This window comes from Pecten maximus, chromosome 8 (genome assembly GCF_902652985.1).
Source record: "Pecten maximus chromosome 8, xPecMax1.1, whole genome shotgun sequence".
Taxonomy (NCBI): domain Eukaryota; kingdom Metazoa; phylum Mollusca; class Bivalvia; order Pectinida; family Pectinidae; genus Pecten; species Pecten maximus.
The window spans coordinates 8,996,403-9,010,678 of record NC_047022.1 but is presented as its reverse complement, the minus strand read 5'-3'; the positions used below and the strand labels follow the sequence as shown (position 1 = coordinate 9,010,678).

At 34.8% G+C, this 14,276-nt stretch overlaps 1 protein-coding gene across 1 annotated transcript; it reads right to left on the bottom strand.

Annotated features, from left to right (window-relative positions):
* Nucleotides 1-7,323: 7,323 nt before the first annotated feature.
* On the bottom strand, nucleotides 7,324-8,586 carry LOC117332099. Its single transcript, XM_033890984.1, has one exon. It carries the CDS (start codon nucleotides 8,584-8,586, stop codon nucleotides 7,324-7,326), a length of 1,263 nt encoding a protein of 420 aa, XP_033746875.1.
* Between the last annotated feature and the right edge of the window lie 5,690 nt (nucleotides 8,587-14,276).

Below are 14,276 nucleotides of genomic sequence, written 5' to 3'. Positions count from 1 at the left end.
GGGCCCCACCAATCAACCCTCCTCCAACAATGTTTCACATTAAATTTGGTTGTAATCCACCCAAGGGTTAAGATGGAGTGGGGTTTTTAAGCAAGAATTCACCAAAGTTCCCCTTTTGGGGCCCTGCCCCTCCAGCCCCAGGGGTCAGACCAGTCTCATTTATATAAAATAAGATGGCCTTCCACCAATGATGTTTCAAACCAAATTTGGAAGTAATCCACGCAAGAGTTAAGGAGGAGTAGCGTTCTGCAACAAAAGTCTTTCGCACGACGAAAAACGATGGCTATAAGTCATCCATCTCCGAGCTTAGCTAGAGTAACCCTTGGTTAGCGAATATGTAGGTCATCCTGAATATGCTTTTCTGTATCTGTTCTGTTTTCTTTGACTAAATATACAGTACTGAATTTCTAACCGAAATGTTTTTATCTCATGTAAAGAGATTTTACTACTGTGTTTCTATAGGTAAACCAGTTTCCTGTCTCAACACTACCTGTCAAAATATATCAACAATTAAACAACTTGACGACCAATCTGTGACAGAAATTGTAGCCTTTCCGATCTCCGTGACTTTGAATGTAGGTCAAGGTTGTTCATTTGGACAAAATTTGTAGCTCTTTACTCAGCAGGCTACAAGCATAATATCAACTCCCCGGGTCTCTTGGTTATTGAGAAGTTGTTAAAAGATTTTAGCCTTTTTGACCCAGTGACCTTGAATGCAAGTCAAAGTCATTCATTTGAACAAGTTTGAAAAAGTTGGTAGCTCTTTACCCCAGCATGATATACATTTAATTAATTTCTACGTCTGATTTTTAATTCACCTTTAGACAGGTGAGCTAAAAATAAAGTAGAGAAAATATCAGTCTTGCAGAGATTCAATTAAGATCATCTGATGATCGGCTCCAAGATCCCTCCTTGTTATTGATATGAAATGTACCCCTTCTTGGACAAGGAAACCTCATCACTTAGTAAAGTAGGGTCATCATTTATTACCTCAGATCCCCTTCCACCAGGGAATATTCTTGGTAAGTTGGGCTAAAATCCTTTCCGTACTTCAGAGGTCAAAGTGGTGAAGCGTCCATGCAGGCTGCATGACAACAAACAAAGCACAATGGCTATAATATATAAGGTCATCTGATCAGTCCTAGATACAAATAACCAAGACATCAAGTCCGAGTGTATTAATTAGTTTATTGAGTTTTGTTAGGACTTGAGTGATTACAAACTATACATTGACTAGAGTGTTTGATAACATTGCTGATTATCATTTCCACCTGTGCCAGGTACATATCTGACCCTCGACTACCAGGTATATATGATAAATGCTGTATATAAACATAGTAATTTCATTTCTCATGTTGCACAAAAGGCCTTTTGCTATTTTGAAATTAAGATTACTTAAGGGACCTGTTGGCACACAAATTAACCATTGCACTAAAATGATGACTTAAAATTCACACTAAAACAGAAAAGAACTAAGTTCAGTGCAGCATAAAACAACTGCTGATCATTTGAAAATATACACCACCATATAAAAGACTACGAATCTTCAAAATGTGAAATTATCATCACAATGAACCAGAAATAGAAATTAATTAGTTCTTCAAAGGTCAAAACAATTGTTAAGCTCTTGTCAATTGCACATCTGACAGCAAAATAATCGTTCAACGTTACCATACACTTTTGGCCTGGGTTGAGAGAGGTTTGTGTGAATATGTTCAACATATCGTGTTCATCATTTAAATTAGATATAAATGTAAATGCGCGTTATTTAAAACCTTTTCTTTCACTTTCCATCTCAACTCACCTTAACCAACCCAAAACATCTCTATCTCACACCTTGTATACCGTAAATCACCTTATTTTGCAATATTCACACTTGACTTTGCGGTCTCCGGTTCAATACCCCAATGTTGATATTGGCTGCATATATGAGCGCATTGATGCTGTCTAGATTACAGGACATGATTTAAACACCATTTCGACAAATGTCACTGAATCACTTCTGAATCCAATGCAGCAAAGTTTCAGATTGAGAACAATTGCTTTACTATGACGTCATTTTGGAACTACATGTATGTTTATATCACTTTCGAGGCTCGGCCTTGTACCATGTGTCAGATTGGTTGTGAATCAATCACAGAAATGAATTTGATCTAAAGATGCTTTCTTTCAAATGAACATGCAGGGAAATGGGTGAAAATAAAGGATGTATTTATCTAAGAAAGACAAGAGTTAAACATAAGTGCTTGTCAATATGCATGGCCAAATTGTTTAAAAGGGGATTATTAGCTTGATCACTTAATAACGAACATCTCCTTTCTCCTGAACTTCACAACCTAAGTGTGTGTATTCCTTAAAACAGTCAGGTTGGAAGAGACTGACCATTGTTATGTTCTCTTAAAATTTTGTCAAGTTCGTTTTACCAGATATAATTTGATCAGGATTTTAATATTGTTGTTAAAGTGTGATAAGCCTAATCACCTTTGAACAACTGTGCCCTGAGTGACAGATACATGGGTGCCATTCTATTATCTGCCACCCAGATTGCATTCATATTGATAATAAATAAGTGTTTAATTATTAAAAATGACTTTTTGAATTGCTAATTTGAGAAAATTAGGAGAACATACCGTATCCTATATGTGTATCCTTTTAGCCTTGTTTGACAGACAATCTATTAATATCCCACACATTTGATAATAAAGAACTAATAGAATTTATTTATATTCCTAGAAATTCATCTCGGCCCCCTCGTTATCATTAAAGTCTTGAAAATATATATATGTAAACACAAAAATAAGATGACTTACAGTACATTCCCTCTCTCGCTCACGAACTCTCATTTGTTGATCTTAAATATCTCTTACTTTTTCCATGTCTCACTTCCTCCAGTTAAAAATAAATGTTGAGCAAGCTGGATACATCTTTCTCCCTGTAAACATTGACACAAATTGTTTACGTAATGAGCAGGTCAGGTAAAAACCCTTAAGGCTATTCCAGTAACATATCTACCCAACGGGAGGAGGACTCTAAATTTCGAGAAACAGTGACCACCCAGAAAAGAGATTTGATTAAAACAGTACTTTACAATAAGGTTTACTTTTTCTCCAGCACCCAGCATGCACAGAAGTTTCTTTATTTCTAGATTACTCCAGTTGGATATATATATTACTTGAATATCCCAAATGCATAAAACACAGTGTACAATACATATTACAGACAGTATAGCTCCGGGGAAGCTTATGTGAAATAATGTCTTTCTCAAACTAATGCTTTTTCTCCAATTACCGTATTTGACATAGTAAGCACACTGCTTTTACAAAATCACGAATGGGTTGTAAATAAACTAATCTTATTTGTGAATCCAGGTTTGAAGAAACATTATTTTGATAAAAGATTACAAAAGCAGTTCAGTGAGGAAAGCAAAACACTAGTTTGCCTTGATGCAAGTATACCCATAATCCTTCTCAGAAAGAAAGGGGTGGGGGGGGGGCACTTATTATGTCAAACACAGTATATATAGTTACAAGTTGGACATGTTCATTAGCTGTATGTATATATTGTTAGAGGGGGAAAGGTAATCTTCCCAATGGAAGAAAGCATAATGATAATTGCACTATATAAAGTATGTACAATATGTTCTGTTTGAAGTAGTTTTAAAATGATTAAAATATAATGAAGCCATTATTAAACCAATAGTAGATGTCATATAAAACGACATTGAGTTGGTACAATTATTAACAGAATCTGAAACAATAATATGAAGAATTAATATTATTTTGCAAAATTGAAACAAGTCTTACTTAATATCGCACTTAGAAATGCTATAAAAGATATTTGAATCTCGACGAATTATTGTCTCGTTTGCGACGAAAAATTGCAAAAGTGAATATATCATTAATATTTTTCTGCTTTGATTTTGTTTTTGTTTATGTTTGATTTTTATATATTGATTTTTTTATTTTTATTTTTTATTGATTTTTTTTTTATTTTTGCAACGACATTTGAAATTTAAAATCGTCTTTAATGTATGGTCCAGTGACTATTGAAATAAGGGATGTAAGGTATACAAAAAATGTTTGGTTCTGTTTCTCTGCTCTCAAAATCTGAATATTCAGTGTTTAGTTCCATGGTTTAATGTACAACTCGCCGTACCCATAACATATCGTTAATTGTATTGTGTTGGTGTAATATTGGGTTGAAAACATGGCGGATGTCGTTGATGGAAGAGATGACACTTATTCTCCAGAAACACACGATCTTACTTTGTCCTACCTTTATCAATGAAACATAAATCTGAGGCTTTATTTGTATGTTGGTATTATCTGTTTTGCTGTTAATGTGAATTCGTGCTCATGACAAAATATTGAAGAGAATACTTCAAGAGGAATATTAATAATAATTATCTTTATACTTAGGGTAATCGTCAACACTATTAGGTAAATAGTAATTACCACATTACAACAGCAATCATAGAGGGAATATACAATCAATTATTTCGACATGAAAAAGAACATAAACACGTGTTGAATGATTACAGGGACATCACGCTAAAAACGTTGTTACTTCCACTGAATGTACGTGTTTTGTACCTTTCCAGTTATGTTTCTGTGCTATATCAATATTCACAGTCGATCCCTATGTCCAGATTGACCACTCGATTTAGTTGGTAATCTCCCTCTAAATTTAGCAGGGAAATTATTTTTAAATCTTTACTTTTCATTTGTAAACACAAACACACGATAGCTTACAAGTCGAAATATTCCATCTGGGTTAGTTGGATAACGATAATATACAGTGGTTTAAATGTTAAATAGCACGGTCTGTACATATTCCGGCGCAAATAGTTATGTGTATATAAGTGGAAACATTGTATATATTGTATAGTGACAGCGACTGTATAAATATTACCGAGCTTGGGTAAATATTACTGAGTTTGGGTAAATATTACTGAGTTTGGGTAAATATTACTGAGTTTGGGTAAATATTACTGAGTTTGGTATAAACATTACCGAGTTTGTATAAATACTACCAAGTTTGTTATGGCCTAATATCCAACAATCAAGCAGAATACTAGCAGCGTCCGTATTTCTGCTGTTTTCATGTTTGAACTATTCCTATCTTATTGTATTGCTTCCCCGGTGTAATTCTAGGATTGTCTTGACCCATTTGGCCATTATTCTCTTTATTGCGGAAGCTGTTATCGTTTTCAACCGCAGTCGATTCACGTTGGAAGCCATTTTTGTTTTCATGTGTTTTAGTTTGTTGTGCGCATGCGTTTTATCGTGTATGTCACAAAATATACATATCCAGAGTGTTGATCAACGATTTGTGATAACCTTTTCCGGCATAGCCGTATAATTTTCTTTTTGCCCCGGATATGACGCGACAGGTGACGTTAATGGTCAGGATGAAGTATGCGATTGGGCAATGTAGCGGTAAATGCAAAATGCAGATATGCAGTTAAAAACGAAACAACTTAAGATTGAATGCAGAATGAATCTTTTCAAATGACACATTAATAAAATTATATTCCCGATTCAAATGCAGTCTTATTATCACCAAAACTGATTTAAACTTATATAATTTTGTTACCCGTGCTGAAACGCATTAGATCGTTAAATAATTCAAAGACTTTCATTGTATAAACTAGAGTATATAGATCTCTGATTTATTTCACCAGCAGTTTTACCTTATAACCACCAGCTTTAAAACTATGCCGTTTATCTTTTTTAAAGATATTTCTTGTTATAATTAATAATTGATGTTTTTATGTACATATATCATCAAATTATAATGGTTATTGTTCATAAGGTTATATTTTCTAAAGATAAACCCAGTAATATGAAAAAATATAAAAAGTAAAACTTGGTTTACAGTGATGACTCTTTATTCACAACACAGCGTTCTCTCTCGTCAATACCACGCGTATGTCACAAACATCAACAGGATGTCCCTCTTCATATACTTTCATGCAAGCTGAATTATAAATCAGTATCTCCAAAGCTAGCGATCCAACAAAAAAACAACAACACTGACCTTCGACCTTGACTAGCCATAGCCTGTTACCGTAGTTACGAGGATCTCACACTGTCACGAAACGCTATAAGACACAATACATACGAACACGTGACAACTTCTCACTTAACATTCCTGCCTTCAGATTTCATTAATTGACATCCTATCAAAAATAAACCATGTAGCTTGAAGTACGCTTAGCGTACATATAGGAAATCTATACAATATCCGTATAAGACAATTACACAATATCCACAATCACGTGCTATATATACTTGTAAGAATGTTTATCTATCATCAAAATTGTATATAATATCATTATATATATAACACAATATCTGTTTACAATAGCGATATCTACAACAAAATATCCGCAAATCACTGATTAACCTCCGAATCTTTTTCCTGAAAATTGGACATCATTACTTTAACATGAATATTGTTGATCCTTGTAGGGCTATTATACTGACACTTTAAACACATTATGTCAACGTACATATTTTAGCGTAAGTTTAGGGATTTTAGCGCTGGAACTCTCTCGCTTAATTAATATTGTGTTAAGTATAGTTCGTGTAGATTGTTTTCATAGTTGGTATTATGGGTGAGTTAATTTATCACTGCACTAATCTATTCCAGTTTAGCGGAGGTAACACTTTTTGGAGGCTCTGCCTTTTGGTTATGTTATTTAATCCTTACAAACGTTCGATATGATCAATTTTGTCTGCAATCCTGAGAGAATTACATGTATAGGAAAGTAGGATGGGGGTATCTAAGTGAGCAAAAGACAAAATATTTAATATCAGGCCGATGTTACTGACACAATACATCTACTGTTGGTGTTGACTTAGAAACATTTGAATCGGTACCTCACGTGATTGCTTGATTTTTTTCCTATCTGAATCAATCAGACACGGGCAAGATGTAAACTAGACACTGATTGGTCGGATGAGTAAGGCTATGATAAGGACAGACAGATTCTACTTTAAAAGTCAAGTGATTAAAACATAAGCAGATCGTCATTTTATCGATGCATTTGTTGCCACCTTTGGTTAAATTACTCGCTTTCATTTTTTTGTTACTTGTATCGACAATCATAAAACAAGAAAAACGGGGCAGGCTATTTGAGGAGGTAAAGTAATCGTCATAAGAAAAGGTCAAATGAAGTGGTGTTTATGTACAAGTATAAAACTTAATAGTCGAAACAGTCGACAAATAGTTCAAAAAGAGTTAAACTGTCATTGTAAGGAACAGGGATTGAAGTATCCCACCATCAATAGTTTATCTACAGCTGCATCTCCTGGTTGATTAGAGTTGCATAATATGTACTGTACCATCACGACAGCCGATCCAAACATGTCCACACCTGTCTACACCTACTATCGTTGGCTTTCGTACTCTGTGTTTCTTGTCCAGGATACATTTTGCCTTTCTCTCATTCCGTGAGACGACGTATACCTGATGAGTAACTAAGTCTGGTACAAATACTCTGTCATATTTATCACATGCTATACTATTCTGAATAGTCTGAGATAGTTTCTGACCATTGTCCAGTTCTCCACTCCACGTGTGTATGATCTGACCTAATTTGTTGACGATGTTCAGTTCAGTACAGTCAATACCTCTAGTGATAACCGCGACATTCCCTCCGGTCAAACTAGCTATAAAGCTCCCACCCTGTCCACACGAGATTTGTCTAACCTTGTCCCCAGACATGTTTAGTACCAGTATTGTTGTAGTACCAGTACTAACGAACACATCGTCTGTGTCACTAACACTGATAAACCATGCCTTTAATGGAGTGATGTCAGCAAAGGTCGTCACTCGTCTGTTCTCAAACAGTTTGTGTATCAACGGTGACTGATCCGTTCGAGTCATCAGTAGTCCAGAGTTGGTCAAAGCCAAACTCCAAGGTGTAAAATCAAGCTTCACAGTCTCCGTGACGTTTCCCTTTTTATTGACTCGGAGCAGGTCCAGACACTCAAACCTTGATATCCATGCATAGATGTCGTCTATTGGACATATGGATACTATGGACAGTTTTGTAGGGGTTTGGAATGAAGTAAGTTTTCGGACATGTTGATTATTGATATCCTTCTTCTCGTATGTAGGCGTTGAATCCTTCCTACTCCCGACCTTAACAAATCCGATCATTTTTGTCAACTGTTCTGTATCAATTTGTCCGGTTTCAAAACTTGGTAGGTATGGATGTGTACTCGTACCAGTAACGTCATAAAGCGGTATAGTAGTCCTAAGTCTCCTCGTCAGCTCAAACAAAGTTCCACCTGATGGATTTTCCGACAGCTGCTCCACTTCTTCGATCAGCTGCTTTATTTGTTTGACACTTTTATCACCATGTTCACAATCCTCTTTAAGGAGTTTGTCTTCTTCAGCAACCAGTGATGATAATTCAGTAAGGACATTGTCCACTATAGAATCTATTTCTGCCTTCAGCTTTGTTCCTCGCTCTTTGACATCTTTACAGATAATATCGACACTTTCTTTGAATGTTTTACTCTCTTTCCGACGGTTTGATAACTTCTCATTGAACTGATCTAACTTGAATTTCATCATTATAACAAATTACCATAAATTATCTAAACGCAAGCAGTTATGTTTCAGATCAATTTTGGTTTTTATCCATTTTGGCTTAAAGGAAAAGCAGAATCTTAATACAAAATTTCAGCCAAGTTCCCATTTGTATTAAGTAGTAGCGTTTTAAAGCAATATTTAACCAAAGTTCAACTTTGGAAACCTCACTCCTCTGACCCCAGGGGTCACACCAGCCTTATTTATATAACTCACGATTGCCATCCCTTTATGTTCACACAAAATTTGGTTATAATTTGATTGTAATCCACTGAACAGTATAGAAGAAGCTTTTAAAGCAAATTAAATCACAGCAAAGGTCCCCTTTTGGGGCCCCACCAATCAACCCTCCTTCAACAATGTTTCACATTAAATTTGGTTGTAATCCACCCAAGGGTTAAGGAGGAGTAGCGTTCTGCAACAAAAGTCTTTCGCACGACGAAAAACGATGGCTATAAGTCATCCATCTCCGAGCCTAGCTAGAGTAACCCTTGGTTAGCGAATATGTAGGTCATCCTGAATATGCTTTTCTGTATCGGTTGTTTTCTTTGACTAAATATACAGTACTGAATTTCTAACCGAAATGTTTTTATCTCATGTAAAGAGATTTTACTACTGTGTTTCTATAGGTAAACCAGTTTCCTGTCTCAACACTACCTGTCAAAATATATCAACAATTAAACAACTTGACGACCAATCTGTGACAGAAATTGTAGCCTTTCCGATCTCCGTGACTTTAAATGTAGGTCAAGGTTGTTCATTTGGACAAAATTTGTAGCTCTTTACTCAGCAGGCTACAAGCATAATATCAACTCCCCGGGTCTCTTGGTTATTGAGAAGTTGTTAAAAGATTTTAGCCTTTTTGACCCAGTGACCTTGAATGCAAGTCAAAGTCATTCATTTGAACAAGTTTGAAAAAGTTGGTAGCTCTTTACCCCAGCATGATATACATTTAATTAATTTCTACGTCTGATTTTTAATTCACCTTTAGACAGGTGAGCTAAAAATAAAGTAGAGAAAATATCAGTCTTGCAGAGATTCAATTAAGATCATCTGATGATCGGCTCCAAGATCCCTCCTTGTTATTGATATGAAATGTACCCCTTCTTGGACAAGGAAACCTCATCACTTAGTAAAGTAGGGTCATCATTTATTACCTCAGATCCCCTTCCACCAGGGAATATTCTTGGTAAGTTGGGCTAAAATCCTTTCCGTACTTCAGAGGTCAAAGTGGTGAAGCGTCCATGCAGGCTGCATGACAACAAACAAAGCACAATGGCTATAATATATAAGGTCATCTGATCAGTCCTAGATACAAATAACCAAGACATCAAGTCCGAGTGTATTAATTAGTTTATTGAGTTTTGTTAGGACTTGAGTGATTACAAACTATACATTGACTAGAGTGTTTGATAACATTGCTGATTATCATTTCCACCTGTGCCAGGTACATATCTGACCCTCGACTACCAGGTATATATGATAAATGCTGTATATAAACATAGTAATTTCATTTCTCATGTTGCACAAAAGGCCTTTTGCTATTTTGAAATTAAGATTACTTAAGGGACCTGTTGGCACACAAATTAACCATTGCACTAAAATGATGACTTAAAATTCACACTAAAACAGAAAAGAACTAAGTTCAGTGCAGCATAAAACAACTGCTGATCATTTGAAAATATACACCACCATATAAAAGACTACGAATCTTCAAAATGTGAAATTATCATCACAATGAACCAGAAATAGAAATTAATTAGTTCTTCAAAGGTCAAAACAATTGTTAAGCTCTTGTCAATTGCACATCTGACAGCAAAATAATCGTTCAACGTTACCATACACTTTTGGCCTGGGTTGAGAGAGGTTTGTGTGAATATGTTCAACATATCGTGTTCATCATTTAAATTAGATATAAATGTAAATGCGCGTTATTTAAAACCTTTTCTTTCACTTTCCATCTCAACTCACCTTAACCAACCCAAAACATCTCTATCTCACACCTTGTATACCGTAAATCACCTTATTTTGCAATATTCACACTTGACTTTGCGGTCTCCGGTTCAATACCCCAATGTTGATATTGGCTGCATATATGAGCGCATTGATGCTGTCTAGATTACAGGACATGATTTAAACACCATTTCGACAAATGTCACTGAATCACTTCTGAATCCAATGCAGCAAAGTTTCAGATTGAGAACAATTGCTTTACTATGACGTCATTTTGGAACTACATGTATGTTTATATCACTTTCGAGGCTCGGCCTTGTACCATGTGTCAGATTGGTTGTGAATCAATCACAGAAATGAATTTGATCTAAAGATGCTTTCTTTCAAATGAACATGCAGGGAAATGGGTGAAAATAAAGGATGTATTTATCTAAGAAAGACAAGAGTTAAACATAAGTGCTTGTCAATATGCATGGCCAAATTGTTTAAAAGGGGATTATTAGCTTGATCACTTAATAACGAACATCTCCTTTCTCCTGAACTTCACAACCTAAGTGTGTGTATTCCTTAAAACAGTCAGGTTGGAAGAGACTGACCATTGTTATGTTCTCTTAAAATTTTGTCAAGTTCGTTTTACCAGATATAATTTGATCAGGATTTTAATATTGTTGTTAAAGTGTGATAAGCCTAATCACCTTTGAACAACTGTGCCCTGAGTGACAGATACATGGGTGCCATTCTATTATCTGCCACCTAGATTGCATTCATATTGATAATAAATAAGTGTTTAATTATTAAAAATGACTTTTTGAATTGCTAATTTGAGAAAATTAAGAGAACATACCGTATCCTATATGTGTATCCTTTTAGCCTTGTTTGACAGACAATCTATTAATATCCCACACATTTGATAATAAAGAACCAATAGAATTTCTTTATATTCCTAGAAATTCATCTCGGCCCCCTCGTTATCATTAAAGTCTTGAAAATATATATATGTAAACACAAAAATAAGATGACTTACAGTACATTCCCTCTCTCGCTCACGAACTCTCATTTGTTGATCTTAAATATCTCTTACTTTTTCCATGTCTCACTTCCTCCAGTTAAAAATAAATGTTGAGCAAGCTGGATACATCTTTCTCCCTGTAAACATTGACACAAATTGTTTACGTAATGAGCAGGTCAGGTAAAAACCCTTAAGGCTATTCCAGTAACATATCTACCCAACGGGAGGAGGACTCTAAATTTCGAGAAACAGTGACCACCCAGAAAAGAGATTTGATTAAAACAGTACTTTACAATAAGGTTTACTTTTTCTCCAGCACCCAGCATGCACAGAAGTTTCTTTATTTCTAGATTACTCCAGTTGGATATATATATTACTTGAATATCCCAAATGCATAAAACACAGTGTACAATACATATTACAGACAGTATAGTTCCGGGGAAGCTTATGTGAAATAATGTCTTTCTCAAACTAATGCTTTTTCTCCAATTACCGTATTTGACATAGTAAGCACACTGCTTTTACAAAATCACGAATGGGTTGTAAATAAACTAATCTTATTTGTGAATCCAGGTTTGAAGAAACATTATTTTGATAAAAGATTACAAAAGCAGTTCAGTGAGGAAAGCAAAACACTAGTTTGCCTTGATGCAAGTATACCCATAATCCTTCTCAGAAAGAAAGGGGGGGGGGGGCACTTATTATGTCAAACACAGTATATATAGTTACAAGTTGGACATGTTCATTAGCTGTATGTATATATTGTTAGAGGGGGAAAGGTAATCTTCCCAATGGAAGAAAGCATAATGATAATTGCACTATATAAAGTATGTACAATATGTTCTGTTTGAAGTAGTTTTAAAATGATTAAAATATAATGAAGCCATTATTAAACCAATAGTAGATGTCATATAAAACGACATTGAGTTGGTACAATTATTAACAGAATCTGAAACAATAATATGAAGAATTAATATTATTTTGCAAAATTGAAACAAGTCTTACTTAATATCGCACTTAGAAATGCTATAAAAGATATTTGAATCTCGACGAATTATTGTCTCGTTTGCGACGAAAAATTGCAAAAGTGAATATATCATTAATATTTTTCTGCTTTGATTTTGTTTTTGTTTATGTTTGATTTTTATATATTGATTTTTTTATTTTTATTTTTTATTGATTTTTTTTTTATTTTTGCAACGACATTTGAAATTTAAAATCGTCTTTAATGTATGGTCCAGTGACTATTGAAATAAGGGATGTAAGGTATACAAAAAATGTTTGGTTCTGTTTCTCTGCTCTCAAAATCTGAATATTCAGTGTTTAGTTCCATGGTTTAATGTACAACTCGCCGTACCCATAACATATCGTTAATTGTATTGTGTTGGTGTAATATTGGGTTGAAAACATGGCGGATGTCGTTGATGGAAGAGATGACACTTATTCTCCAGAAACACACGATCTTACTTTGTCCTACCTTTATCAATGAAACATAAATCTGAGGCTTTATTTGTATGTTGGTATTATCTGTTTTGCTGTTAATGTGAATTCGTGCTCATGACAAAATATTGAAGAGAATACTTCAAGAGGAATATTAATAATAATTATCTTTATACTTAGGGTAATCGTCAACACTATTAGGTAAATAGTAATTACCACATTACAACAGCAATCATAGAGGGAATATACAATCAATTATTTCGACATGAAAAAGAACATAAACACATGTTGAATGATTACAGGGACATCACGCTAAAAACGTTGTTACTTCCACTGAATGTACGTGTTTTGTACCTTTCCAGTTATGTTTCTGTGCTATATCAATATTCACAGTCGATCCCTATGTCCAGATTGACCACTCGATTTAGTTGGTAACCTCCCTCTAAATTTAGCAGGGAAATTATTTTTAAATCTTTACTTTTCATTTGTAAACACAAACACACGATAGCTTACAAGTCGAAATATTCCATCTGGGTTAGTTGGATAACGATAATATACAGTGGTTTAAATGTTAAATAGCACGGTCTGTACATATTCCGGCGCAAATAGTTATGTGTATATAAGTGGAAACATTGTATATATTGTATAGTGACAGCGACTGTATAAATATTACCGAGCTTGGGTAAATATTACTGAGTTTGGGTAAATATTACTGAGTTTGGGTAAATATTACTGAGTTTGGGTAAATATTACTGAGTTTGGTATAAACATTACCGAGTTTGTATAAATACTACCAAGTTTGTTATGGCCTAATATCCAACAATCAAGCAGAATACGAGCAGCGTCCGTATTTCTGCTGTTTTCATGTTTGAACTATTCCTATCTTATTGTATTGCTTCCCCGGTGTAATTCTAGGATTGTCTTGACCCATTTGGCCATTATTCTCTTTATTGCGGAAGCTGTTATCGTTTTCAACCGCAGTCGATTCACGTTGGAAGCCATTTTTGTTTTCATGTGTTTTAGTTTGTTGTGCGCATGCGTTTTATCGTGTATGTCACAAAATATACATATCCAGAGTGTTGATCAACGATTTGTGATAACCTTTTCCGGCATAGCCGTATAATTTTCTTTTTGCCCCGGATATGACGCGACAGGTGACGTTAATGGTCAGGATGAAGTATGCGATTGGGCAATGTAGCGGTAAATGCAAAATGCAGATATGCAGTTAAAAACGAAACAACTTAAGATTGAATGCAGAATGAATCTTTTC